Source organism: Corvus cornix, chromosome 1, assembly GCF_000738735.6.
Source record: "Corvus cornix cornix isolate S_Up_H32 chromosome 1, ASM73873v5, whole genome shotgun sequence".
In the NCBI taxonomy this organism is placed as follows: domain Eukaryota; kingdom Metazoa; phylum Chordata; class Aves; order Passeriformes; family Corvidae; genus Corvus; species Corvus cornix.
The window spans coordinates 86,157,314-86,183,769 of record NC_046332.1 but is presented as its reverse complement, the minus strand read 5'-3'; the positions used below and the strand labels follow the sequence as shown (position 1 = coordinate 86,183,769).

General features: G+C 39.6%; 1 protein-coding gene across 2 annotated transcripts in view; it reads right to left on the bottom strand.

The window, feature by feature from the left end:
* ATP10A (ATPase phospholipid transporting 10A (putative)) overlaps positions 1 to 26,456 on the bottom strand; it is a 115,524-nt gene that overhangs the window by 47,186 nt on the left and 41,882 nt on the right. For both annotated transcript variants that reach the window (XM_019282954.3, XM_010394200.4), the window contains exons 2-3: positions 23,375 to 23,579; positions 5,526 to 5,611 (exon numbers count right to left, since the gene is read on the bottom strand). In XM_019282954.3, the coding sequence (XP_019138499.1) occupies positions 5,526 to 5,611; positions 23,375 to 23,579 (291 nt within the window). The remainder of the gene's footprint in view (positions 1 to 5,525; positions 5,612 to 23,374; positions 23,580 to 26,456) is intronic.

The window sequence follows — 26,456 nt, the reverse complement described above, 5'->3', positions numbered from 1 at the left end:
AACAGGGAAATGCTAAACAATAGTAACAATTAAAAAATGGTATTAGAATTTCTATTATGTAAAAAAGACAAACCAAATAACAATTTCAAACCATTTTCAAATGAATAAAACTTCATTTTATCAACTGAAGTACCCCAATGCCTCAGAGAAGACTAAAGCAAGTCTGGATTGTTTAAATGTTCTGTCCTCACTTTCAGACCATCAAAACCATCACACTTGCAAAGACTAAAAAACGGACTGCTATAAAAAACTAGCAAAAGCTGGAAGTCTGAGAGAAATCCTGAGAAACTACATATGCTGCACTAAAATTAACATTGTGCTGCTGCAACACCAAATTTTATGTCTACCTGGATTTGAGCACTTAAAATGCTATGTCCCCTGAAATCTGCAAACTGGCTTAAAATTGTGCTTTTTATAGGTGGATTCCTTTTATTTGCTTACTATTTTCTAAGCCTTCACATCTGGGTTATGTATCCATGCTTTTCCCTGTTAGACTCTTCTCTTTTTCTAAATGAGGACCAAAATTCTAATTTAAGTACATACTTCTAGGATCTCAGGCCTAGGAACTATATCAAATATCCTGAGATCTGTAAGAAGAAAAGGTTCACATTGGTGAATTCTTTGTACTTGTCCTAGTCTATTAAGACTACTTGCGGATTATTCTGTAATCCTGGTTATGCTATGTAACCTCAATAGTCAATGCTTTTAGTGAGCAGAATATACCTGTGTATATATACACACACACAGAGAGCATTTTTTAGTTCAGCACAACATATTATACCCACCCTCTGCTCAAAATATATATATATAGCATTGGTGTTTCAACTAGTATGCTTAGCTTTTCTCTGCAGGGACGGAGAAAAAGCACTGGGTTTGACTGCTGAGGTAGCAGCAGCAGTGATAACATCTGACTAGAGACCAGAAACGGAGAAAGATAGAAGTAGATACCATCAAATTTGCAATTCTGACACGAAAATTAAAGGTGGTTTTTTAGTCAGGAGAGAACTTCTCCTTCTCAGCCCATCGTCCCTGCCAGCCTCAGATAGAAGAACAGAGCTTTTACTTCTGTTCTTTTGAGCAAACCTCCTTAACCCACTGCCTCACCTTTTGCCAAAGCAGCATCAGTTGGGGGGCTGCCCAACATCCCTCTTGCAGAATGCCAATAGGTGTTAATTTGTCTGTGCTTAAACTGTGGGAAATAATTTATGTCGAAATTACATTGCTACTAGGATTCTGTCATTGTTATGATTCCTGTTAATAAATGGGACATTTTAGAGATGAACCTACCTAAGCAGTACTTGCTCTGGCTTATAATTTTACAACCTTTGTTAATTTTTTACACTTCACAGTAACAGTGGACTGTGCCAGGTACATTGCACATGGCAAACTTCACATACAATTACTTGTGTATTTGTTCTAAGCAATTATATCTTTGTTCTTACTACCCTAGTTTACAAAACAACTCCAAAGCAATTGTGCAACATCTGAAACTAACCTGTAGGTGTTAAAACCTCAGTTTACTGCTCTCACCCACAGGCTGAGCCTTCTTACCACATCTCATCCTTACATGCATTATCCAAATGAAGTCAGACAACTCAACTGTTGCTCACCACACCTTTAGAAAACATGGATTAAATCGAAATCTGGGAGAAAGAAGCCGACAGAGGCTGGAGGAAACTCACTGTTTCCCTCTTGTCTACAGTCACTCCCAGTGACTCCGTAACAGAACATACACATAAGACCGCTGGGCACTGATGATAAAAGGAAGAAAAAATTACAGACAGAAAGGTCTGGATTAAAAAATAGTGAAAACTAGAGTTAGATAAAACTGCTCACTTTGATAACAAACCTGCCAATTGTAAACTTTGTGTCTGGGTTGAGAGACGGCCTAGTTCCCATTTCTAGCCCAGCAGAGTTATAAACCTTAAGCTTGTTACAAAGGCTTAAGAGTCTGTTTTTCCCCTTTCTGGATTCAGGCCAGTGTAAGTTACAGACAAAGAAGGAAAATTTTATCTGCCATGCTTTAAAACAGTGTCCGGCTGAAGCTGTTCAGACGCCTGGAATGCAAAGGCTAAGCTATGAGGAAACACACTGGCAAGTGCAGGTATAAAGCTCTTTTTCTCTGCACTTTCTACATGGATTACATGCAAAAATGTGGTATCTTAGCATCTAAAATACAAATGCACCACGAATTAGGAGCAGTGGGCAGATCAGGTGCAGTTAACTACTACTACGCTACAGCACTCTGAAAGTGTTTGTACAGAAGTAAGCCTCTGGTTAATTACAGCAACACCAAACTTACCCCGATGGTAGCTCACTTCAGCTATCATGTTTTGTTATGTGTTTACCAGCATTAATATCAAGGTAAACAATCAAAACTTTATTCAAAAGAGAGTATTTTCTTTCACTTTTTCATTTATCAGGTGTCTTACAAAGGAAATGGTAGAGCTGGCATTACTTTCCAAGGCTTGACACTCCCAAAGAAAATATTCAACAATCTTAAACATGGTCTCAGTGAACATTATCAGTCAGAAACTTCCTGACTCTCAATTGATGAAAATTAGTCCAGGTTGTTTTGGGGTTTTTTTCCAGTAGTGGAGGTGTTACTATAGCACACTGAAGAGACATCACTATAGATTTGTAATTGTTTTTTCTTTAAAAAATTGTAACATGATTTTATATTGATTTGGGTTTGTTACCTTAGGATGACCTTTGAAATAGAAATACAAACATGTATTATTCTCCTTCTTCTTCTTCTTCCAATTCCAAGCTATACTTACTTTGGTATGATCAGATAAAATTTTATGTTCTCGTCTAAGAATAAAATTATTATTTTCAAAAAGCTGGAAAGTCAGAATCCCAATTACTACTTCTCTTTTCTCCTTGCCCACATACACACAAGAAGGTACAAACAAAATTTTAAAGCAAATATTGCTATTTTGGAACCTGGAATTGATTTTTGAATGTTTGCCATGCATACCGTACATAATCTGGCTAGACACATACAGGCAGTGGGCATGTTAGGTTTTGTTCTATTATTCCTACACAGAATACTTTTTATAGGGAAAATAAAAGTGAGGGAATGTTCTTCGGTTATCTGGAGGTGCAGAAACTGCAAAAGAGAACTAAAGCAAGTGCCTGAATAGAACTGGTAGTCTGCCTGTGGACCTGCACAGCCCAAGTGTGCTCAATGCAGATTGTGGCAACACAGCTGAAGAATTCATATGTAGTAATGTGCACATACTACACTTTCTCAGATATAGGGTAGGGCTAGGCCCATCTCAATGCATTTTGCAGTATTTTTTAAAAATTATTATCATGTCTCCTTTTACCCTGGCCTGCATGTGCTACATTGGCTACCTACAGTGATTTTGTTTCAGGAAAACTGTGGGGAACAGAATTTTTTAAATGTTTACAGCATACACACACAAATATTTCTATTCCCTGAAAGATTTGACAGCACAGACATTAAAAGCAAAGACCACTTTGTATTTCAAACAGGAAAAAAAAATCTTAAATCAAAACTTGAAACCTACTAAGTGGTCAAAATGTGTAAGAAACTTTGGCAGTAATGTTTTAGCACAGCTTTTACATATGGATCTCTTGGAAAGTCTATTATTTCATGGCATTCTATTTAAATATTTTGGTAAAATTTCTTTTCAGTTGAGATATTATGGGCTGGTAGCTATCCGAACCATTCTTTCAAGCAGCAACTACTGGTAAGATTTCAAACAAGAATTAAGATCCGAGTTTGACATGGCAGTGACGTGTTTCAATGCAGATGTGTTAATTGCTATTCATCTTGTTAATGTATGATTTGAAATAGACTCCTGATTCCATTATACTAATGAAGGAACTCTAAAAAGAGGGGGGGAAAAAGCCTTCTTCTGTGATAAATCAGGGGACTGAGAATTTATTTGTTGAGGGGCTGGTCCCCACTCTTTACTTCTAATGGCCCATGGTCCTTTAGCTGTAAATCTCTTGGGACACAGCTGATGAGAGCTGGAAATCACCTGATGCTTTCTGCCAGATTCAAAATTTGTGTCAAAATATATTCACATCATTCATGAAACTATAAAATATAAAGAAGATGAAATAGAATCAGTACTAAACAATAATCATCAAAAGGTTATTACCATGTTTTCTGCTATGTAATTTAAAATGGTTCTGTAACTTACATGCCACAGGCCTTTTCCACATGGAGTAAATAAGTAAATATATAATGGAAGACAAATTTATGAATATTTTCTACAGTATTCTGCTCAGTATTTTGGGGACTAAGATTCACACATAAAGTGTGCTAGAAAAGCTGCCAAACTTTCCATTTCCATATCTGGAAATGGCATGTCTGCAGTAGAGCAGGCTCTCTATTAATGGAGACAGTTACACACCCTCATGCAGTAATGTCTAATACTAAACTTTCTTCTTTGCATGAACTGTAGGGCTTTGTGCTGCTAAATAAAGGAACACATTTTCCCACACTACAACTTGATGTAGTTTCAAAGAAACTGTCCTGATTTACACCAGTTGACAGTACGTCCTACACAATCTGTGACATCTGAGAGTAGTAACTGTGGTGGTAAATGGCATCACTATAAAAAACTCCCTGAGTTCCAGCAATTTACCTTGTGACATTTACACAATTTAATACTGCTTATCACTCCTAATCAACATGGGTGATAAATCATTGTATTTGAAACAGAATTAGCGTCAGCTTAACTCTCTCCATTAAAATTTAGGCAAAAATTATGTATCCTGGGCTCTCACTCTCCACGTGGTAACAGACTGTAGAAAAATAAATCATGCAAGAGTGCATCTCCTAAGCCACCACAATCAACGTACCTGTACACTACAGTCCAGGCTACATTAGAAGCAAAGTGCTTTGCACATCCTCAGACATTTGTTTCTGAGCAGGACTGATTGGCCAGAGATGAGCACCCTGTTAATGTAGTTCTGTTTGTTTAGAATTAAGTCAAGTGGCCATAGGTGATGTGGTAATGCATGAGCATACCCATCGTGTGAGCCAATAACTTCATTTTATCTGAATGAGAAGAAAGAAACAGTGCCATAGCTGGAGAAATAACAGTTTTGACTTCTGATTTTCCTCAATGACACATACATTGAAAGAAATATCCAACAGACCCATCTTCATAAAAGTGTACAACAGATTGTGTTTGTTTGTTGCCTCTCTTGGACTTGTTTTCTATTTCTTCCCATTTCCAGATGGGTTTTTTTGATCCATGGAGGAAAAGGAGAAAAGTGTCTGTAACTTCAGTGCTTCTGAATACATTCATTTCTGTAGTGTAAGCTGATTGAAGGTAGCAAATAAATCCATCCAAAGGAATGGAAATATGAGGTTCCCATCTCACCTTGAAGTGAGGATCCTCTAAAACAGCCTTAAATATGCAGCCCTATTTAGACGTGAGGATGATGGAACTTACAGAAGACAGCCCAAACAAACAAGCATTTTATTCCATATTAGAGAACAGGAGTGTGTAATGAAGGATATTACATGAAATACTCACATGTAACCTCGAAACCTACTTAAGTCGTTGTTTGGCTTCTCACATTCAATTACACTGGTGAACTTCAAGGGGTCAAATTCTGAGTCCTGAAATAATAAGAGTGTTCATATTTAGAGCAAAGACTTGAAAATTGTATCCAAAATAACTTTATTTTCTAGTTTTTGTAATATAATAAAGTCCAGGTTTCTTCCAAAGGCAATCAAAGCAAAGATGCAGACCACTGGCACTGAAAATCAAAGGGACCTGGGAAACAAAACTCCAAAGATGCCTCCCAAAATCTCCCTTACAAAGATGACCTCTGTTCTGCAAGTGGAAGATGTCAAATGAATTTGGTCTGGAGTGGAAAAGTGAAATTTACCTGGCAAATCTCAAAATATTAAATATGATCATTATACTTTATGTTCAGTGAAGCCACTGAAAATCTAGGACAATATAAGTCAATATACTGCCAATTATGAAAAAGCTAATATGAGCTTTTGAAACATTAGTAAGACTTCTTAATTGCTTTATGCCAACAGAGATAAATTAATCTACTACAGTAAATTACACACATATAGCAGAATAACTTTTTCTTAATTATCTCTTAAAAACCTTGATTATCTAGCTCATTACTCTGAAGCTGGTATTGTTGCTGACTATTTAAGTTTACCTGTAGTTAGCACCTTGTTGTGTTTGAGGAAAAACATCATATCACAGCAGAATTACTTTATTTGGTTAAATAAAAATCAAGGTTCTCCTTTCTTTGCCAGATCAAACTACACATTAAAAGCACAGATATCTGATCCTAGTGCTGCAGAGAAGGCTGTTTATCTCCATCAATGAGGACTACTTTTATAAGGCTGCTTTGCATACCATTTGAATAAAAGAACTAATTGAGAATTATCATGTTATTAAGCTTTCAACAGTGATAGCACTGTTATAATGGTTTTGCTGAGCTGCTGGAGACCCCAACCACCACTTTTTAGAGTAAACTTGTGAGAATAGTTGACTGAGAATCAGTAACCAAAGGACAGACACAATCTTATTGCCAGTTTCTCTGAAACACACAGGTGTCTCTGGGATTTTTTGATGTTGACTCTACTCAGGTGAAAAAACAGATTTTAAGTAAGAGATAAAAGAAACTAGAGGATATGTCAGCATCAAAACCAATACCCCCCCATTTTCCTACTGGTTACACCTGGAAGAAAGACAGACTTACAATATATAGGTGACAATTCAAACCACCCACGCCTGACACTTCTGAAAACCTTTTCTGTACTCTCAAGAAACAAGAGATGATAAAGAGAACTGTGAAAATGGGCTGTCACTTAGAGACAGCTACAGCCCACTGGAAAAAGAAAGATTTTTACATGCAGAATTTAGCTTGTAAACAAGGAGAAAAAAAAACCCAAATGAGTAAAAACAAAGGACAGCTCTGAGTAGAGACTGCTTTGCTGAGAATCAAGACTCCCCAAATTACATCAAGGTTGACAGTCAAGAACTTGAGCCTTTGTAAGAAATAACACCTGCTCTGCTGCCCGAGAAGATGATCTTTTCCTTCCTTGCCCCAGTATGTTCCTTGGCAGGAGAAAAAGAATAAAAGGTATAGGAAAAATAATCTATAAACACTCACCACTGTAGCTTAAACTGCATTTATCAATTGGATGGAATGGGAAACATTTATTTTCTCTTTATTATAAGGTACTGTACATAATACATTTAATTTAGCACAAATTTTCATTCAATGGTCTTAAAAAAAGAAAAGAAATAAATCCTAACATCTTTGAGGAATGTCAGTGAGGGAATCCTAGAGACAGCTAATAATAAAACCCAATGTAATCAAATGCAGGTTCTGTATGGCTGCTGAACTCAGCAGAGAGAGCATGGTTGGACACATTATCTTCTAGAGCAGTTAGACAACTGAATCCCCATTCTGCTAAGAAAACCTGCCAGCAAGGTTTATATTTCACAAATAAAAAGAAAAAAAGGTACTTAAAATACAGAGGCTTCTAAAGTCTTCCCAAAAAAAGAAGATCTTGTCAAGATTAGAGAGGACTAAATGTACCCGACTTCCCCATCAGTACCATGCAATACTGTCTTTCTCCCTCCTTTGTTTGTTGAATTCTTTTCATTTATGACTCAGTTTTGGAACTAAACGTCCTTTATCATTAAATCTAACTGTCTGTATATTTGTGTTCTGTTAACTTGAAATATGTGATTACGGTCTTTAGCCAGATAATATCTAGGAGTGAAAATCCAATTAGAATAGTAGTTTACATAAGGAAAAAAAAACCTGATAAATTCTGATTTATGGCAAAAGCTCTTTGGTTTATTAATAAATCAAATTGCTCCATCTCTTCCCTGTGGAATGGGAGGGCAGATATACACTGTATATTACAGCTGATGACACTGTTTTGATGTGAAAATACCTTTCGGTAAATGAAAGAACAAATACGTCAAACACAGCCTGTGTATGACTGCTTTCAGTTGTTACAAAGAAGCACAAATTTAATGTCAGATTTCACAATGATCAAAGTTTTGCTCCTTTTAATGCTGATACTCACACTTTGGCAGCAATTGAAACATAAACTGTGATAATGTTTATTAACAGCTAAGAGAAGCTGCAGTTAGGCAAAAGTTAAAACCAAAAGTGTTGCTTTTACACGGCACAGATTTCCTCTTTCTTCTTGGTAAAAGTCCATGAAAAGAAAATTCTCCACCACTACCTTTAATTTTTCTCTTACACTGAATTTCTGCATCACTGTTAAGACAAAAGAAACAAGACCAAAACATGGTCAAACATTGAACTTCCCCAGACCTTTGTGCAGTAGTTATCTGATGTGCCTATTTTTGTGTATCTTACTTCCCACTTAGAGAACTGCTGGGCATTAAAGCTCTCCTAGTACCAAGAGGGGTGAAAAGCTCCATGCCTAGACAGACTGCAATCCGAAATGAGGCTTTCCAGTGCCTAATTTCCCTCAAATCTTGACTTCTGTGGTGTTGTCATCATGCCTCTGTGCACATCAACAAGGCTGGGTCATACACAAAAAGTAGCTGGAGGCATTTTTTTAATTTTCTGGAGGCATGTAGCACTTTTTATGTGGTACCTTGGCAGGTGTCCCAAACTTGTGCCTTGTGCACCACTGATCTGAACAACTGACTCTGGTTGCAAAACCTGGGGAGAGATTCACTGATAGCACATAATTTCTCCAGAGCATTTTACAAAACTGTTGGATGGCAAAGGCCAGAGCTAAATTCTGTTCATGTCAGTCACATTATTTCTGTTGAACAACCAGTTCTACTTTTGCTACAGCGTACATTTTACTTGCCAAGACTAATTCTAAGGATAAGCCCCTGTAAAATAAAGTAAGGCAAAACTTACTGCTTTCACTCAAGGCAGATGTCTTGCTACTAGGTAGTGCTTAACCTGGAGCACAGGCCAATGCTCTAATAATTGATGATGCTTCAGGAGAGTATTAAATTATACTCAAGATACACTGGAGGAGTAAAATCCACTTCTTGCTCAACTCTTCTGCCATATTATGTCATATCAAAATGAAAAAAAATCAGGAAAAGGAGAAAAAAAATAAAAGAAAAGAAGGGCTTTGATTCAATAAGAAACTGTCTTTCATCAAATCCCTGACTTCACTTCTTGATTTTGCCAAGATAGCTTTAGTCCACTGCTTTCCTCAGGAAAAAAACCCCTGCTGACTTCTTAGGAGGTCAGAATACCTTCATAGGTATTTCTGGAAGTTTGAAACTTGCCAAGAGGACACACAGTGATTCTTACACTGGGTATTTTATATACTCAGGGACTCCATGGAATGTGTTTCATTTCTTCAGTACTCCTCTTGCTAGGAAAATGTTTAACATCCTATACATAAATCCTATTTCTTCCACTTTCTTAAAACCTAGGGAAATTCATTCTTAGTCTAAATGCAGTGATGGAAAAGCTTATTTTCCTTACATAAGCAGACCTAGTCAAACTGCAAAAACCTGCTAAATATTGATTCCTTCAAAGCTGAAATTCAAATTAAAGTTAAATTGAAGAAGGGTTTTGTGACTAGCCTTTTAACAATGCACTAGCTATTAAATCTGACAAAATGTTCCATTTAAAACAATATCTTAGGTCTGCAATAATTAGGCTGTGTCTTATACTCTAAAAAGGTGAAGTGTTGAGGGGAAGAAGATGTTACAATGCCTTTACAGAGTGGGAAACCAACAGGTGGACAATGAAGACAGTATAGAGATTTGTCACAAAAAAAGCAGACTGAATTTAGCTGTCTCCAAAATGACTTTGTAATTTCAGCTGTAAGATCATTCTGAATCTCTACAGTGAAATGCCAGCCTTTTCAGTTCTGCTGGCAACCTCACGAAACTGTCATAGCTCAAGAAGCAAAGCATGCCAGATGAGTCAGTTTGACAATTACACAATGTTCAAACAACGTATTTCCCTTCATTAAATGCCTGTTGTATGGGTGATTTAATAGCCTGGTAGTGATATTAATAATGCATAGTTATTAAAATGTTTTCCTTTATTCATCTGCCCTAGTTTACTGCTGCAGAAACCTGACTTTGATGTTCAGTCCTTCCTTCCAATAGGATAGCAATGGGTAGCCAGGATGCCCTTGGGTGACAGTGACAGTTACCCGCTTATCACACTGTATTTACTGGCTATGCTGGGGATCTTACCCAGACTTCTCCCTGCAGTGCAGGGCTGATGAGGGCTCTGGGATTTGTTTTGGCATATATGTCTGGAGGAAACAAAAAAGGAGAAATGGAGTCATGGGGATAACTCAAAGAAAATATTTAATAGACAAAAATCTGCCTCAGCCAGAAAAATAGCTTTTCCAGTTTAAAAGCTTTTAACTGCACTAAGAACTCATCCTGTTAATGCATCAGTCCATCCTGTTACTGCTTTATATAGTAGTATCCTGCCTTTACCATATAAAATTAATCTGACCTTTTATTAATGTGCAACTGGAATTACATACTGATGTTATGTATCCAAAGCATATGAACTGTTTATATACTGAAAGAGTGAAATGTTTTCATGTCTTAACTGCATTATTCTCTCTGGCAAAATTTATCTGTGCCGCTAATTCACAAGAAAAGGAAGAAACAGTTGGATCTATGCTGTTTAGGAACTAAGAAGATCCAGCTGTACATCAGAATTTAACTGTTCTCTTTTTCACACTGAAAACTACTACTACAATTAGATTTTTTTTTTGAGTATTGTTTGTTTAAAATTAACACATGTTCAGTATTCAGAAACACTGGAACAACTGAGCAAGTCAAGTACATTTTAGGGAGCTGATCTTCCTCTGGCTGACTTAAGTTTTCCTCTTTGTAGAAAATAATATGAGGGAACAGTGCAACATCCAGGTTGCTTGCAAGGCTTAGGAAGATCTCAATAATTCTATAACAGCCAGCTGAAGAAACTGCTGTTAGTCTCTCACAGAACAAAAGTACCAAAAAAATATGTCAACAATGCTGAAAATACACACATGCAAGTTCTAACGTCCCTTAGGATGATGGCCACCCTCAGCAATGCACTGAAAATTATGATGGTGTGAATAAATTCATTTATGGACTATAGTAGTGCTGGAGAGTGGTAAGGGAACAGTGTATGTCTGTATGTCAAGACTGAAATACAGACCTACATCTGGACAATTAAGAAAGTGGTATCTGCCTGTTCCAAAAGCCAGTCACTGAAATAAATGAATGGGTTCATAGTCTGTAAGAACCAACCTCAGTATCAGCTCAGCGCTTCAACTAAACCATAAACCAAGCCTCTCAACAACTCCCAAAACTGTGTACAACCCACACTGCTCCTGCAGCGGCTTTTCACTTCATGCTCACAGACAGATGTAATTCTCCCCACTCTCCAGTGCTTTCTCCTTTCTAGAAAGCTTTCTAGCAGTCTTTCTGCTCCATTTTGTAACTGCTGGAAGAAAACGTTAGTTGATTAGTGGCAGAAACATTGCACAGTAATTTTAAAGTAGCACAACAGCTCAGGTCAGCTTCTGAATATACCTTGTCCTGCTCCTGCTCTAGTCCAGACTCCTGGACAGTCTGACTTCTTGTGGGATGAAGTTCTGACAGAAGAAATGGCAATGGGAAGGACTAAGACCCTTCATTCAGAAGAGAGAAATGCCAAACACTGCTCTTGCATCATTCTACAAATAAAACCCAAAACATCCAAGTCCTGACAGGAGAGAGTGGTTGCTAATGCAGGGGTTTTCTTGTGAATGGTAAAACCTAACAGTAGCTGCTGTGGGGATACTAAAAACCTAGATGCAGAGGAATTTTCCAGGTTTCTGCAGCATTCTGTGAAGTTCTCCTTTCTCATGCAAGCTAGCTGAAAACAGTTTGAGGTTTTTGTAAACCAAGACTCTATCTAACACCTACTAACTTGTTTTCCAGTTTTTGTTATGGTACATTGGAAGGTTGTTTTAAAATGGATGTTGTGGAGTCTTAGCCAATCATTCTGGGAGTGGTTGATCAAGGGACCAATAATGTCATGCCGCTCTTGCGACCTAAGGCATATAATAAGATTTATAATTAATTAAATTATCCAATTTCTCCTGAACTTGAAACCTGTGTCGTTCTTCTAGCCGTCCTCGGTACAACAGCGACACTGCTGTAGTGTCAGGATGCAGTTAAACACATCAAAGCTTGATGACCCTACCTCAGCCTGAAGACAGGGAATCTGGATAAAAGCAGCTTTACCTTACAAAGTATCATGTTTAAGAAAGGTCTCTAGGATGTGAGGGAAACCTGTAACATTCAGCAGTTGCCTAAGGAACTGAGAGATTCCAGCCACTGGCAACTTCAGGGGAGCACAGAGGGAAAGAACCAGTCCTAATGAAAGGACACCTTTTATTCCAAATACTACAGGCCAGCATTTATATCAGCACTGTCACAGTTTTGTCAGTCCTTGAGCACGATGCATCATGATGCTCATGAGCATCTCCAGTGTGACAAGGTGTTACATCAAGTAAAATCTCCCCAAGGTGGACACTGGCATGCTGTCTTCACTTGGATTCATATTTTTTATCAACATTTACCATCACATACCTGCCCTACTGCAAACATGGCATTCAGAGTGAACCTTCTCTGCTTAATCTCTGCTGTTTCTGTTCTTCCCTCTTAGCCCCGTGGAGAGGGTGGAGGTGCAGCTGCAAAGATTAACAGTCAGTCTGAGGCCAGCAGGCTGTGGTTGGTATGCACAGTACAGGGGGGAAGTTGGGATGGCTGCAGAACACTTTGGTTAGGAGCTTCCCCTCTGGTCTATTTGCATCTGCTATCTATTCTACTGAACAAGCTCCTTTGCAATTAACATGTTAAAGCTACCAGTAGCAAAATGAAGAACACTTTCTCAAGGAATTCAAGGGTGTTTTATTTTTCAGACACCAGCCGATTGCATGAATCTTATGAAAGAAACTCACAATGGCCTTTGCCAGTTCTAAAACTAGGAAAAGAGCTGAGGGGAACGAAAATGCATCGTTGTGGCAGAGACCAAGGTTTGCTTCCCTTTTTACCTCTCTGGACAGCCTTATGCTTTGGGTCAGCAAAACGGTTACAAAGTCCCTGCATAGTCTTGTCTTCAGTAGTCTGTATGCTTTGTTCAGGTAAGTGTGGACATCCAACATACATGAATATGTATATGTCTATGAATATGACCAGTTGAATTAGATCACAGCAGCACAGCAGAGTCTATTACTCTTGTGCAGGCTTTCCTCACCACCTGTCTTACCCTCTGCATAAATGTCATCCACTTGGACTTCTGCTTTGATACAGTCTTCTGCTTTGATCTGGTCTGTTAGATGGCTAAGGAATTGGCTGGATGGCCATATCCAAAGAGTTATAGTCAATGGTTTGATGTCCAGGTGGACACCAGTAATGAATGGTGACCCCCAAGGGTTTGTACTTGGGACCAGCAGTATTAATCAGTGACACAGACAGTGGGATTGAATGCACTCTCAGAAGTTTGCAGATGACACCAAACTGTGTGGTGTGTTTGACATGTGGGAGGGAAGGGATGCCATCCAGAGAGACCTCAACAGGATTGTGAGGTGGGTCTGTACAAACCTCATGAAGTTCAACAAGGCCATGTGCAAGGTCCTGCATGTGGGTTGGGGCAATTACGAATAACAATAAAGACTGGATTGACAGCAGCCGTGGGGAGTAGCACTGGGGATACCAATGGATGAAAAATTAGACATGAGCTGGAACTGTGTTCTGGCAACCCAGAAAGCCAGCTGTATCCTGGGTTGCATCAAAAAAGTGTGGTCAGCAGGGTGAAGGAGGTGATTCTTCCCCTCTACCTCGCTCTCATGAGACCCCACCTGGAGTGCTGTGTCCAGCTCTGGTTTAAGTAAGACATGTAAGACGGGTTTCAGAGGAGTGCCACAAAAAGGATCCAAGGGCTGGAACACTTCTCCTATGAAGAAAGGTCAAGAGGGTTGGGGGTTGAGCCTGGAGAAGGCTCCAGGGAGATCTCATTGAGACCTTTCAATATATAAAAGCAGCTTGTAAGAAAGACCAAGAGAGACTTTTTACCAAAGCTTGCAGTGACAGGACAAGGGGCAACATTTTTAAACTGAGAGTAGATTTAGATTAGACAAAAGTATACATTTTTTACTAAAAGGATGGTTAGACACTGCAACAGGTTGCCTAGAGAAGCTGTGGATACCCCAGAAGTGTTCAGACTCAAGTTGAACAGGGCTTTGAGAACACTGATCTAATGAAAGATGTCCCTGCCTTTGGCAGGAGTGTTGTATTAAATGGTCTTTAAAGGTTCCCTTATAACCCAAATTACTCCATGATTATATGATTCTTATGCATATATTCATTATTACAAGCATTCAAAAAATGTGAGATGTTGAAGTGCAACCAATGAGAACAAGTGTCAGACAAAAGACCAACAGGAAGAACATCAATTAAGGAGATAATTTGTTTCATTTTCCTTCCATGTCATTATCAGTTATCTAACTTAAAGATCACCGAAACAACTTCCTATGAAGCACCAGGAGATAGTCCACAGCTTTTTGTTTCTTAGTAGCTGACATGACCCATCTCCACGCAGCTAATAGCAGGACAAAGTCATTTTTACCCCCTCCTATTACACTGCAGCAGTCTGTAAGCTAGATCCCCATGATCTCAGCCATACAGGCCACAGCTGTATGAGGCCATTTCGGGTATAGTTTTCAATCTGGTATTAGATCAAGTCATACCGAAAATATAGCAAGTAAACAAGCTTGAAAAAGTTAATTAGAGGAAGGGAAAATGCTTAGGACAACTTATAAGCATTTTTGAACCATGGTGCACGTTAATCAAATTCTCTTGAAAGCCAAAAGGCTGTGTTCCCTGCTTTGATATAAACCAGTCCATTTTCTGTATCATTAAGAAAGCTGAATTAGGGTATTAGCACTGCTGCCTATAAATCTCCAGGCACTACTGATGTTTTTAATTCAACACCACATAGAAGTGTAAGCATTATAGTGCTGTGTGGAGAACAGTATCTTGTCCAGTCACATACCTATAGGACAGCCACAGCTCTGTCTCTCATGAGCCCACACATGTAATGGAAAGTATCTGACCATCAGAAAGCCATAGCAGAGCTTGAAAGTATGAACCCAAGTATAACCAATGAACAGAAATGTTCATGATTTCATTGAAATAGCAGTTTTGAGACATACAGCCAGCTACTTCCCATGTAAGTAACATTTTAATGCAAATTTCTAATGACTGCCATGGCTTACCACAACTAAACTGTGTGAAAGACTTGGAGAGTAGCAGCAGGTGGAGAGAAGAGAAGTGGGATGAGAGCTCACATCCTTGATGCTGAAATAAATACAGGAGTTCCTCATACTGTCCTTCTGCCTTTTCTGGCAGAAAAGCAGACCCCTTCTCAACCTCAGTACTTTCAGAGGAAAGTGAGACCATACCAATATAGTTGGGGTTACATGTGGCTTAATACTGTGAACCCTTCTGCTCTGGAAAAGAAGGTCTTTCCATCCTTTCCTAACCACTGATACTGCCATCTGGGGTTGTGGTTTCAGAGACCAGTGTAATATGACGTGTTTCCAGCTCAAAAATCCTGGCCCTAAAATCGTAAGTTCTCAGTGTTATATTACAAAATGTCATTTCCAAGAACATATATTCCAGGTATTTCCTGTTCTCAGGCCAATGAATGGCTAAAGAATAAACAGTTCTAGAAATAAACAGTTGTTCAGTAAAATTGAATTAGGCTAGATCAGAAGTCAAGACCAAAAAAAAAAGGAAAATCTCTTCTTAACTTGCTTTAAATGTAAATGTTTACTTTTCTATAACAGGAAAGCAGTATAGCGTTTTATTTTCTCTATGGACCTGAAATGCTCTTTTCTTTTCTAAAACTTTTTCAGAGAAACAGCAAAATGGAGAAATCCTGGGTTATTGATACAGAGAATGAAATGTCCTGCCTCTCCAGAGGTCTGATGCAGCACAAGCACTGGAATAATACATTTCCTTAGATAGATTTACCACTGTTCCACCAGTGCTGGAAGGATTACCCTAGGGATGAGAGGTTCTTCACAGCCATGACACTCAGATTCATCAATTTAACCCTGTTAACCTATATTTAAACACAAAACCAAACAACCAATGCCAATGGCAAAAGTCAAGTATTCAGGACTCTTCTGAACTGGACTCTTCCTCTGCTCTCCCCCTCCCTGCTACTGCTTAGATTACTATACCCAAAATTTTCTCTTACAGTTATTCAAATTCTTTGTCTCTCTAATGAAGCTCTCTCAAAACTCAAACTTGCGGCCTGAACACCTGTGCAATGGAAACTAGAAGGAGATTATAACCGTGCCCAAAGCTGACCAAGGAGGAAGTGAACCATCATTCTTGAGCTTTTTATTTCCCCATGCCTCCCAGAGCGAGACTGCTGACTAAATGCCATGGTTAGGTGTGGAGTGAAAAATTGGTTCTCAGCCTTCCTTTAGCACGCTCAGCTCAGACAGAGTTTGCCACAGCACTGACTTGGGTCATTCTCTGCACCAGGTCGCTCTGCACGCATCTCTTGTATGTTTGTTTCTCTGTTAGAGAGACTTTAGTTGCTTCCTCTTTAACTAGACATGTCCACAGTTTCCACACAAGTCATCTCTGAACAAGATACTATCCAAAAAAAGACACAACAATATAGGTGTAGAGATTTTTGTAATGATTCACCCCTATCAAAGAAACCTACTGAATGTTCAAGGCATTACCTCAGACAAAAGTCCTTCTCAGAGTGTGACATGCTTGCATTTTGCACTGACAAACACAAGTCTTTTTTACAAGACTTTTTTCTCTACAATCTTCAGCTAAACTGTAAAACTAAAAAACAATAGGTTTTAATTTAATATTCTGGTAGTGCATAACGAAAACCATTCTTTACTTTTGCTTGCTTGGTTCCTTTTTAAAAACTTTCTTTTCCCTTAGGGAAATTAATTTTTGCAACACCTGTGGGATGGAGCACTAATCTGATGTTTTAACATGTGCATATCTGGAATTTTCAAGCCGATTTGTATCACCTTCTGAACCTTCTCAAAATACTGAAAAAGAGAAAGGCACAAGGGATAACCTCAAAAGATGCTAGAGAGGCATTTGCTGTTATTGTGGCCTGATTCTATCCTATTAAAGTACTCACAGTCAAAACAAGACTGAGTCAAACAACTCTGAGTATACTGATTAATTCCCATCTACTTGATTATAACAGTGTACTATTCCTACTAATTGCAGGTGGATGATCTCCTGAGTGTCCCAGCAAGACAAGAAGCAACAGGGAGAACATAGCTATACCTCTCTTGTCTTGCTTTAGAAGACCCATTCAGACTCTTTGAGATAAGAAGCTCCTATCAGCAGGTAAGTTGAAAACTAGTCTGCCTAGAAGTTGAGCTAGTTTAACTTCAGCTGTTCTCTCAAACTGGGCTAATTTATACAATGCAGATTGCTGCACAAGAAATCTTAGCTCAAGTTTAGGCTAAACCAATGTGAAAATTGCTTTATTTTCCCTGTGAGTTTTTTTGTTTTGGTTTTTTTTTTGAGTAAAAACTGAATGCAAAAGCAACATCTACACTGAGATACCAAGGCTGCCCTGTGAGTTGTTTACATGCAATTAGCATGAGCTGCCCTTGCCAAAGTACCTCATACACAGAGGAGCCTGGAGCCACCAAGTCAGGCTTACAGTGTAGCCCTTCTAGAAAACAACCTTCCCTTCTGGGCCAGCTTCTGCCTGGGACTCACAGAAGAAAAAGAAATGGTATAAATGGCTTAATGCTTGGAACAGGGACTGTTTCTCTAAGTCCAGCTGTACTCAATATATTTCCTGGACCAGGAAGGGCTGGAATGAAAGCTGGATCTGTCAGTTTAGCCCAACTTCCAGGCTGGGACTGATAAAAAAAATATGCCTGCAGTAAGCATACGTTCTGCATTTATACATATTCCAGAAGGGTTCACAAACTGACTTGTGAGGAAATCAGATTCATCAGTTATTTTGGTGCTAGTCTGCATGCAAATGAACCTCCCAAACAGGCAGACGCCAAATTCAGATGTGCTTTTCAGACGAAGTAAATAAGCAGTCACAAAGTAATTTGCAAGGCTTATCTAAACCTGTTTAATCATGCTAGTAATAAGTTTGTTTTGAACAAAGTTCTACCCTTAGGAGAAAATGAGAAGGAAAAAAATGCAACTCCTACCCCCACCAGCCCCCACAGGAATACACACACCTTCTCACAGGGGATGGCAGCTGCTACATTTAGCTAAGCTTTCAGCTGAACTGAAGCTTTCCACATAAACATCCAGGACAGGGGCAGTGGTTAATACACCATAAGCTGCTCCAGAATCCACAGTGAGTCTTTGTGGATTTTGTTAAAAGGCATACTGAGTAAAAACAGTGGAGCAAGGAAATGTAAATGTTTTTCATGAGTCTAGATTCATACTATCAAAATATCCTAAATCAAGTTTATGAAATCTGAAAGGGAGTTTTGAGCTCTTGCAGCCCAAGCTGTATCTGCTTATCCACTCTTTACAGAGTGGCTGACATGACGTCTCAGATGGATGGAAAACATTCCATAAGCAACTGCGGAGGGTGTGGTGGCACGGCAGCTTGCAGAGTAGCACAGAAAACACATTGATTCCTCCTGCCTACTGTGTCTCCTATTAGATCCAGTGCACCAGAAATGGCTGCTGTGACTCGGCAACAGCGAGGGTGGGTTTGAAATTAAAAGGAAATGGGTAGAATACCTACAAAGAGTTGGTTTGGTTTTTTTATTTTTCCAAGAGATGTTTACTGGTCACAGCTAACACTGTTAGACCACTAACAGAGGGGTTTAGCACAGTGCTGCACTTGCCAGTGAGTCATGCTGCACACATGGACCTGATCTTTATTTCAGGGTGAAGACAGTCCACTGTTCTGTTCGTTTTAAAGACATAGCATGCAGAAATATGCTTCTGACTATTTTAAACATTTCTAACACATCCTGTTGCTGTAGTAGCAGAATAACAAGAACACAGCATTTAAAGTCTTGGAGGAAAAAATGTCAAGGCCTTTGTAAAATCTCCTGGTTTCTTTTTTTCTTTCTTTCTTTTTTTCATCTACTCAGAGAGCGATTTTCTTTTTTCTTGACTATTTTGAGTCTACAACAACAAGGTATAATTCAAACTGGTGTCTTCAGATATGGAAGCCAGAAGAATATATCAGTGACTCAGCTTGTGCATCGATAAGGTGTAGAATCACGTACTCAAAGTACAGGTTTATGTCAGACAGATGGCATTCATTAACAAACACGTAAAGCTAACAAGCAGTATGTTCCAGTCTACTATAAACTACTCAGACAATTCAAAGCAGCACTAAAATAAGCAGTATTTATGGCCACTTGCACTATAAAGGAAAACAGTTTCCTGGAATTCACAAGTGGGGAGATACAATCCAAGCCCACAAATGCTGATCCTGGGCCTTCTGAGCATATATTCAGAGTAAAATAATGCCTGCAAAGCACTGGAGACAAGGATACAGAAAGCTTCTATGATTTCTTATTGCTTCTTCAAGAGTCAGGCTAAAAAGGTATCAGAATGCTACTTTTCTGAACAAAGGTTTGGAAGGGGGAGCCTTTTCCTCTCTGAGACTATGGACCTTATATACTGTTACTGCTGAAAAGAAAACCACAAAGATCCTTCAGGGGATGCGGGAGGAGCAGCGACCTTTGCAGAGGACAGTTGTACCCAACGTAAGAGCGTTGGCCTTGCTGGTCTTCGGAAAAAATGCAGTGGCTGCAAGAGGACTGCCCAGTGCACACGCCACTTCAGTGACCCCACAGTGGCAACCAGGCTCTCTCTGAGAGCTCAGCACAGACCTGTGGGGCTGTAAATTGTGTGGGCGCGCACACGGCAGGAACAGAATCAAGAAAGCATAACAGTAGCTTAAAACAACAGTGCGTACTGCCACCCCCACTACATTCCCATGCCCAGCTGAGTGACAGGTATAGAAATAGCTGTCCTTCATCGACCTGCTTCACAGGCGTGTGCTCCAAAGTTATCAGCTCACATATGAAGCACAGGCAAGCCAACCTTTGTAAAAGTTTCTTTTAAATACTTGAGATACTGATACAGAGACATTATTCAAAGACAGCTATTAACAGCTGATACTTTGAAAAGAAGCTTCCAAAAAATCTGTTTCTTGTCCTGTGATAAGCCACATGACAAGGCACGTCATTCTGTAAAGGAGGTAGGGAAAGTGTTTAGCAGTGTGGGAAAGAGAGGGTCAGGACTACATAAATTATTTGTTTGTTTTCCTGATTGAACAACAGGGCTGCAGAATGACACAGAACCAAACAGCTATAAGCATAACTGAGATTTGTTCTGCTGAGCACAGCGTTAATACAAAAATGTAAAAGCATTCTCGGCCAATGCATGAACAGATTGGGATGCAGGTCTTGTAAGAGATTTGGGAATAAGCTTCTCTGAGGTTCAACAAAAGGAGGGTCAGCGCTAGGTGCAAGAAAGTTTTGGTCATCCAAAAGATTTTATGAGATCTGACAGTAAGTTCTCTCCAGTTCTGACAACTTAAGACATACCCAGTCCAACAGACAGGCAACACCTTCTTATTCCATGCTACTTGGCTGTGGTCTTACTATTCATCCAGCATTTCCCAAGCACCTCCCTCTATCCCACTGCTGAGTGTCTCTCGGCAAGGCAATACCTTCAAAAATCAGTAAGAGCCTATTCCTACTAGTATGGAGTGTGAAAGCTAATGCTGCTGCATGAACTAACAGTATGCTTAGAGAGTTTTTGGCCAGGATTTTAATGAGGATGGCAAGTATTCTTCTGGATAACTTACGGGGTGCTATTACAGAGAGGTTCTGTGATGCTGCAGCTGCTGAAGACTTCATACTTGCAAGTGTGCACTTTGTCTACAACTTAGATGATGTAGGAACCCAGGCTTGGATATTTCCTGCTTTCTCAGCTATTTTAAGAGAGGGGAGGTAATCACATGTGGTTTTCTTACAAGTTCTCTTTCAATACTTGAGTCCTTGAGAACCAGCCCTGTTTTCATTGGAATGAATGAGCTTTTTGTCACTGACCTCAGTTTGACCCCTGAAAATTTACTAGGGACCTCACTGCTATTGTAGCTTGGCACCTTGTGATCTGAAATTTATTTTTAAAAAATATTTATCCACATTTTTCTGAGCACGCTTCTGAGATAGAAAAGTTTCATATTCATCTTATAATACAAAGAACTAAGACAGAGAAGGAGGATGGGCTGGAAGTCCAAAGTGTGCTAGGTGTCTACAAAGCTGACTGCAAGTATCTACATGATAACTAATTTCCTCAGTAAAGCAGGGTATGCTGAGCTAGCCATGCCATATATACTGAAATGTGCTTGGCACTATGCTTCCCTAGGCAGGAACTGTTTCCTCAGCCTTCTTCCTCAGTGGGGCCCAACTCAGTCTTTGATAACCTTTAACCTGTTTGAGGAGGAAATGCCAGTCACTTCCACACAACAGTCTAAACGTTACAGTCTTGCCAAACTGTACAAACCCCAGAGCTGGTTTTCAGCTGCCTAGTTTGGATCAGCAATTTAAACCTCACTGAGTATGCCAAACAATGTTGCTGGGGTACTCCTGCTGGTTTTCCTGCTGTGTTAATGCATGCATGTGATTGCTGGTTGAAGACACAGAAGTGACTCCACAAGCGATGGCTCAGGCACACATCTAGGTGCCACAGCTCACAGAAGCAGGGCAGTCTGTAGGCTTGGCAGGTGTCCTCTCAGCCTGACAGCTTCCAGGAATGCAGAATCACTACTCTGCTGCCAGGGAGCTGGGGATCCCAAGGCAGTATAAGGGACTCCTGTGGGTAACAAGGGTCTTGAAAACTAGTCTTTTGATAATTTGTAGTTGGACACATCAATTCCTTTCACCATGTTTACCAACACCTACTGATGTGTGTCCAGTGGTCCTGGATTGCAGAAATCTGACCATCTGCTGTGGATGAGTGGAGGACCTGGTGCCTTCCCTTTGAGACAGAGATGGAATGTGCCCTTAGCTTATAACTGCACCCACAAAGGCAAAACCATGCCTGTATTCAGTTACCTAAATGAAATCTACAGTTTTTGTCCTACATAATGTACCTGAAGTCATGCGAGGAGTCTGTGTTGGCAGAAAACTGTGATACATCATCTGAGCACCTCCCCGAAGCTCTAACCACTGGGAGAGATTTCCTCTCAGCAGGAACAGGATGGGAGGTTTGAGCAGAAATTCAATTAACTTTGAAACAGTAAGAGTTTTTGAAACATTTGGCCTGTAGCTGATCAAGCTTCTTGACAAGGTGGTAGCTGCCATGTCATGTCTAAATTCTGTGTGGAGATCATTGATCATTAAACTAGTCCTAATCTCATGTTTTTACAGGCTATTTAGAGAGAGAGTCTACCTACCATGAAGAATTATTTGGAAGGCACATTGACTTTTATCCTGTTGGTTGGATAATAACTTCATTAATGCTGATCTATCTCAGTACAACCACAGGCTTCTGTAGTTAGTTACCTTTGATGACAGTGGTAATAGCAACAGCTCCCATTGTTTGCAAAATCCCTCAAATTAGAAGTGCTACTAGGAGAACTGATGTAGCTCAGTTCTAAAAAATAATTTTTTTTCCCTGACAAATACAGGAAACTGGAGTTAGCTGGCAAGAGGGATGGGAGAGGAGGGCATACAAATAAATACTATTTCAATAAGATCATTAAAGCAAGTAAAACTTCAGGTAATTTCCTCTAATTCTGCTGACAGTAACTGATCTGGATTATGTTTTGTTTCAAAATAGTGCTGTTGGGGAGAGATAAGCACAGTGTGAGAGCAGTAAAAGAGTTTTTGAGCACCGATACCTCCAGAACGAATGTGTGCTGTCCCTTTAAATCTTACAAGCTTTAATGCTCCAGCTGCTGGAGGGGATATTCTGCAACATTTGAGGCAGATTCCTAATTGAAACTGATCTGGTTTGTAGGCAGGAAAAGTACATGTTTATATTTAAGTATCTTCTCCTTGGGCAGTTAAAATGTGTTTTCAAGACTCAAGCTACAATAGAAGCTATTAAATTCTCCAGCATTTTCCAACCACACACAATTGCCCCAAGTAATTCCTACTCAGATTCAAGGAAAAATGATGGTAAAACTTCTGATACTATGATGAGATCAGTTGTCGGCAAGTGCTAGCATTTTAATGACAACCATAACAGTAGTTCATTAGCGCTATTAGATCAAGCAGATTTAGCTGGTGTGGAGTGTATTGGTAACCAGCTACTTACTCAAAAGAAATTCTTATCTTAAATGAGAGCTAGGAATGGAGACTTACCAGCTCTAAGAACTTCCTCACCACCTGTCTTTGTTTTAAGTTAGTTTCACCATCCAGGTTAGCTGTTTCTATATGGCACAGCCCATCAGGATCACTTGAGGAGAGCAGCAATATGTCAGCAGGTATAATTTCATTACAGCGAAGCTGCACAAAGTCTCCGACTTTCACTTCTTTCCAGTATCTGCTTATGTATTTCTTCTCATTTCTGAAAAAAAAAGGACATTTACAAGACTTTTAAATTTAAAAATTGCACAGACTGAGATCCTTCTGATAAATCTGGTTTGATTTGTAACAGGAATACCTGTTATAGGAGTGCCTTTCAAAAGTCCTCAGGAACTCTCAATTTACTCTAGGAAAAGTCAATGCAGAATGCCAAGAGGCCATTTCCCAGTGACTCAGAACCAGGTCTGAGTTACCAAGACCCTCTTTTAAGATCCAGAGAAAAATCATGTTGATGTCAGACTTGACTAAGCAGGGTAAACAGAAGCTTCACACATTCTCCTTTCTCTCCCTCCATGCTCTGAGTCACCCATATGACCCTATGAAGGGGAGAGGGCCAATGCCCATACTGTGTGAAAAGGAGTGACTTTTAGGGCAAGAGAGGAAATGAGAACAGGTCTGGGCACAGGACACCTGCTTGGAATGGCTCCTGAATGTTCTCCCTCATGTGCCACCCTCTGATGCACCCTCAGATAGGCTCCCCTTGTTCTCTTTTTCCAACAGGGACAAACTGTATACTGCTGCACGTCAGATCTGAACAAGGATCCCTAACTGAGAGGAATTTCCACTATCTATCACTAAACCTAGAACTACAAGGACATGTTGTGTGGTAAAATGCAGTCCTAGCTGCTCTACTGGGAAAGCACACTCTAATTTCTTTTAAGTATTCCTGCTCTATTTCCATTCTAGCCAGAGTGCTGTGTGTTACATAGCTAATTCCTGCTTAGTTACCCTGAACCTTTCATTTTGGAGTACAAGCACTAAACCTCTCTAGTTTTAAAGGTCATGCTAGTTTGCTACTTTTTTATTTTTTAAATTTTTCTTGAGAGTAAGAGGGAAAACGAACACGACTGCTTAATTAATTTTAGCTAAAATTTCAGATTTTAGTTTTACAGCAGGCACAGACTCATGTGCTTTCTTGGCATTTGTGGAAAGTGATTTATTTTGTTGTGATTTTGAAAGAAATAAATTTCAAAACAGCCCCAATATTGACTTGGTAAAATACCTCCTGAAAATGGGAAGCTAATATTCTGACACTTTTCTAAGCCATTAGAAGGCCTTTTGCTGTGTGAGGACCAAGATGATTGTCAATGCTGGCACTGTCACCAGAGACTGTCTCCTGGGACAGCACTTTAACTGGCAGAATGGGATTCTGATGAGGGGTGGGGAGAGGTGGTGACAGCTGTTTTATGTTTTTTAAAGTACATTATCTTAAAATACATCACTTTCAGCAGTAATGTGAATAGATTTGTAACCACGTGGAAACAGGGAAGTCCTGACAACATTGTTACTTCGGAGTTACTGACAGTCATGCCTTCACTGGTGTTAGAGGAATTACTAACTTAATTGGCATTTATTCATGTATTTAGCCAAAATCCTGAACGATAAAGGGTCAGGTAGCTTAACAAGGATGTATCAGATCAGGTTTTATACCCCAGAATTTCTTCACTGTCTTTTCATAACATCCAGTTTATAAGGGAAAGAATGAAAATTATGGCTGTGATTTCTATTTTGATAAAACCTGAAAAGGATTAGTACAAACCAAGTGTAAAACATGATAATCTAACAAAGGCAGGTAATACACTTACTAGGTGTTGAAATTACTCATTTTCTTCATAATCACGTTGAAACAAACATTTAATTTTCTCTGCTAATGAGTATGAATTGCTTTGAAACCCAGTGTGCCATAATACAGTACAACTTACTGCACTGCAGATCTGAAGCGTTTGTTAGCTCTGCAATCTGTAACTCTGAATCCCTTTACATGTGTCTGTTGTTCTTCATCCTTTTTAATTTAACTGTGAAACTGGGTGATGTATAAATGTACAAGGAGCAGCAGTACAAAAGCACGATCGTGATAAAAATAGAAAGTAGTCCCATACTATGCTATAAGCACTACTATTTTTTATTTAATTTCTATTGTTTGAAAAGCATTGCTATTTTAGCATTTCCTCATCTCTCACATGCTTAGCAACTGCCACAGCTATGTACACTGTGGCAGGAAGGGTGGATATCAAGCAACACAAGGAACACAAGTGAACACAAGGCCAAATGGCTTGAATAAATGAAGTTGTTCAGCCTGGAAAAGAGAAGGTTTCAGGGAGACCTTATTGTGGTATTTCAATATATAAAAGGGACTTGTAAAAAAGACAGTTATTACCAGTGCCTACAGCCACAGGACAAGGGGTAATGGTTTTAAACTGAAAAAGGATAGATGTAGATGAAACGTAAGGGAGAAATTTCATATGGTGAGGCTAGTGCCCAGTGAAGCAGTCTATGACCCATCCCTGGAAGTGTTCAAAATGGGGCTTTGAGCAACCTGATACAGTGAAGGGTGTCCCTGCCCCTGGCAGGAGTATTGGACTAAGTGATCTTTAAAGGTCCCTACCAAGCCAAACCATTCTATGATTCAATAAATCTATGAATGTAAGACCTCTTGGACATGCACCAGGGCCCAGCCCCCTTCATTAGGCACACGGGAACAATTTGGCCCCGTATTCCACTTGATCAGCTCTTTGCTAACAAGGGTCAATAGTGGATGGAAAATTACTGTCTTCATGGAAAATTACTTCCTAATCCTCTTTAGACCGGGTTGCTCTGTGTCCTCTAGCAGAGCTCTGAACTGAGACTTGTCTCACTGCAGCCAGTGAGTGGTCACTGCAAGCATTCTCTGCAGAGTATGGCATGATACTGTCTTCACTGGGTGGTTTGGAGACTATCTGGACCATGAATACATCAGGCCCTATGAAGCTTTCCTTTAACATGTTCAGCCTAGTCCTCTGAACATGCAGGTTAGCTCACCTTGGACAGCCATCATAACCTGCAGCCACTACACACACACCAAGTGACCCCATTGATAAGG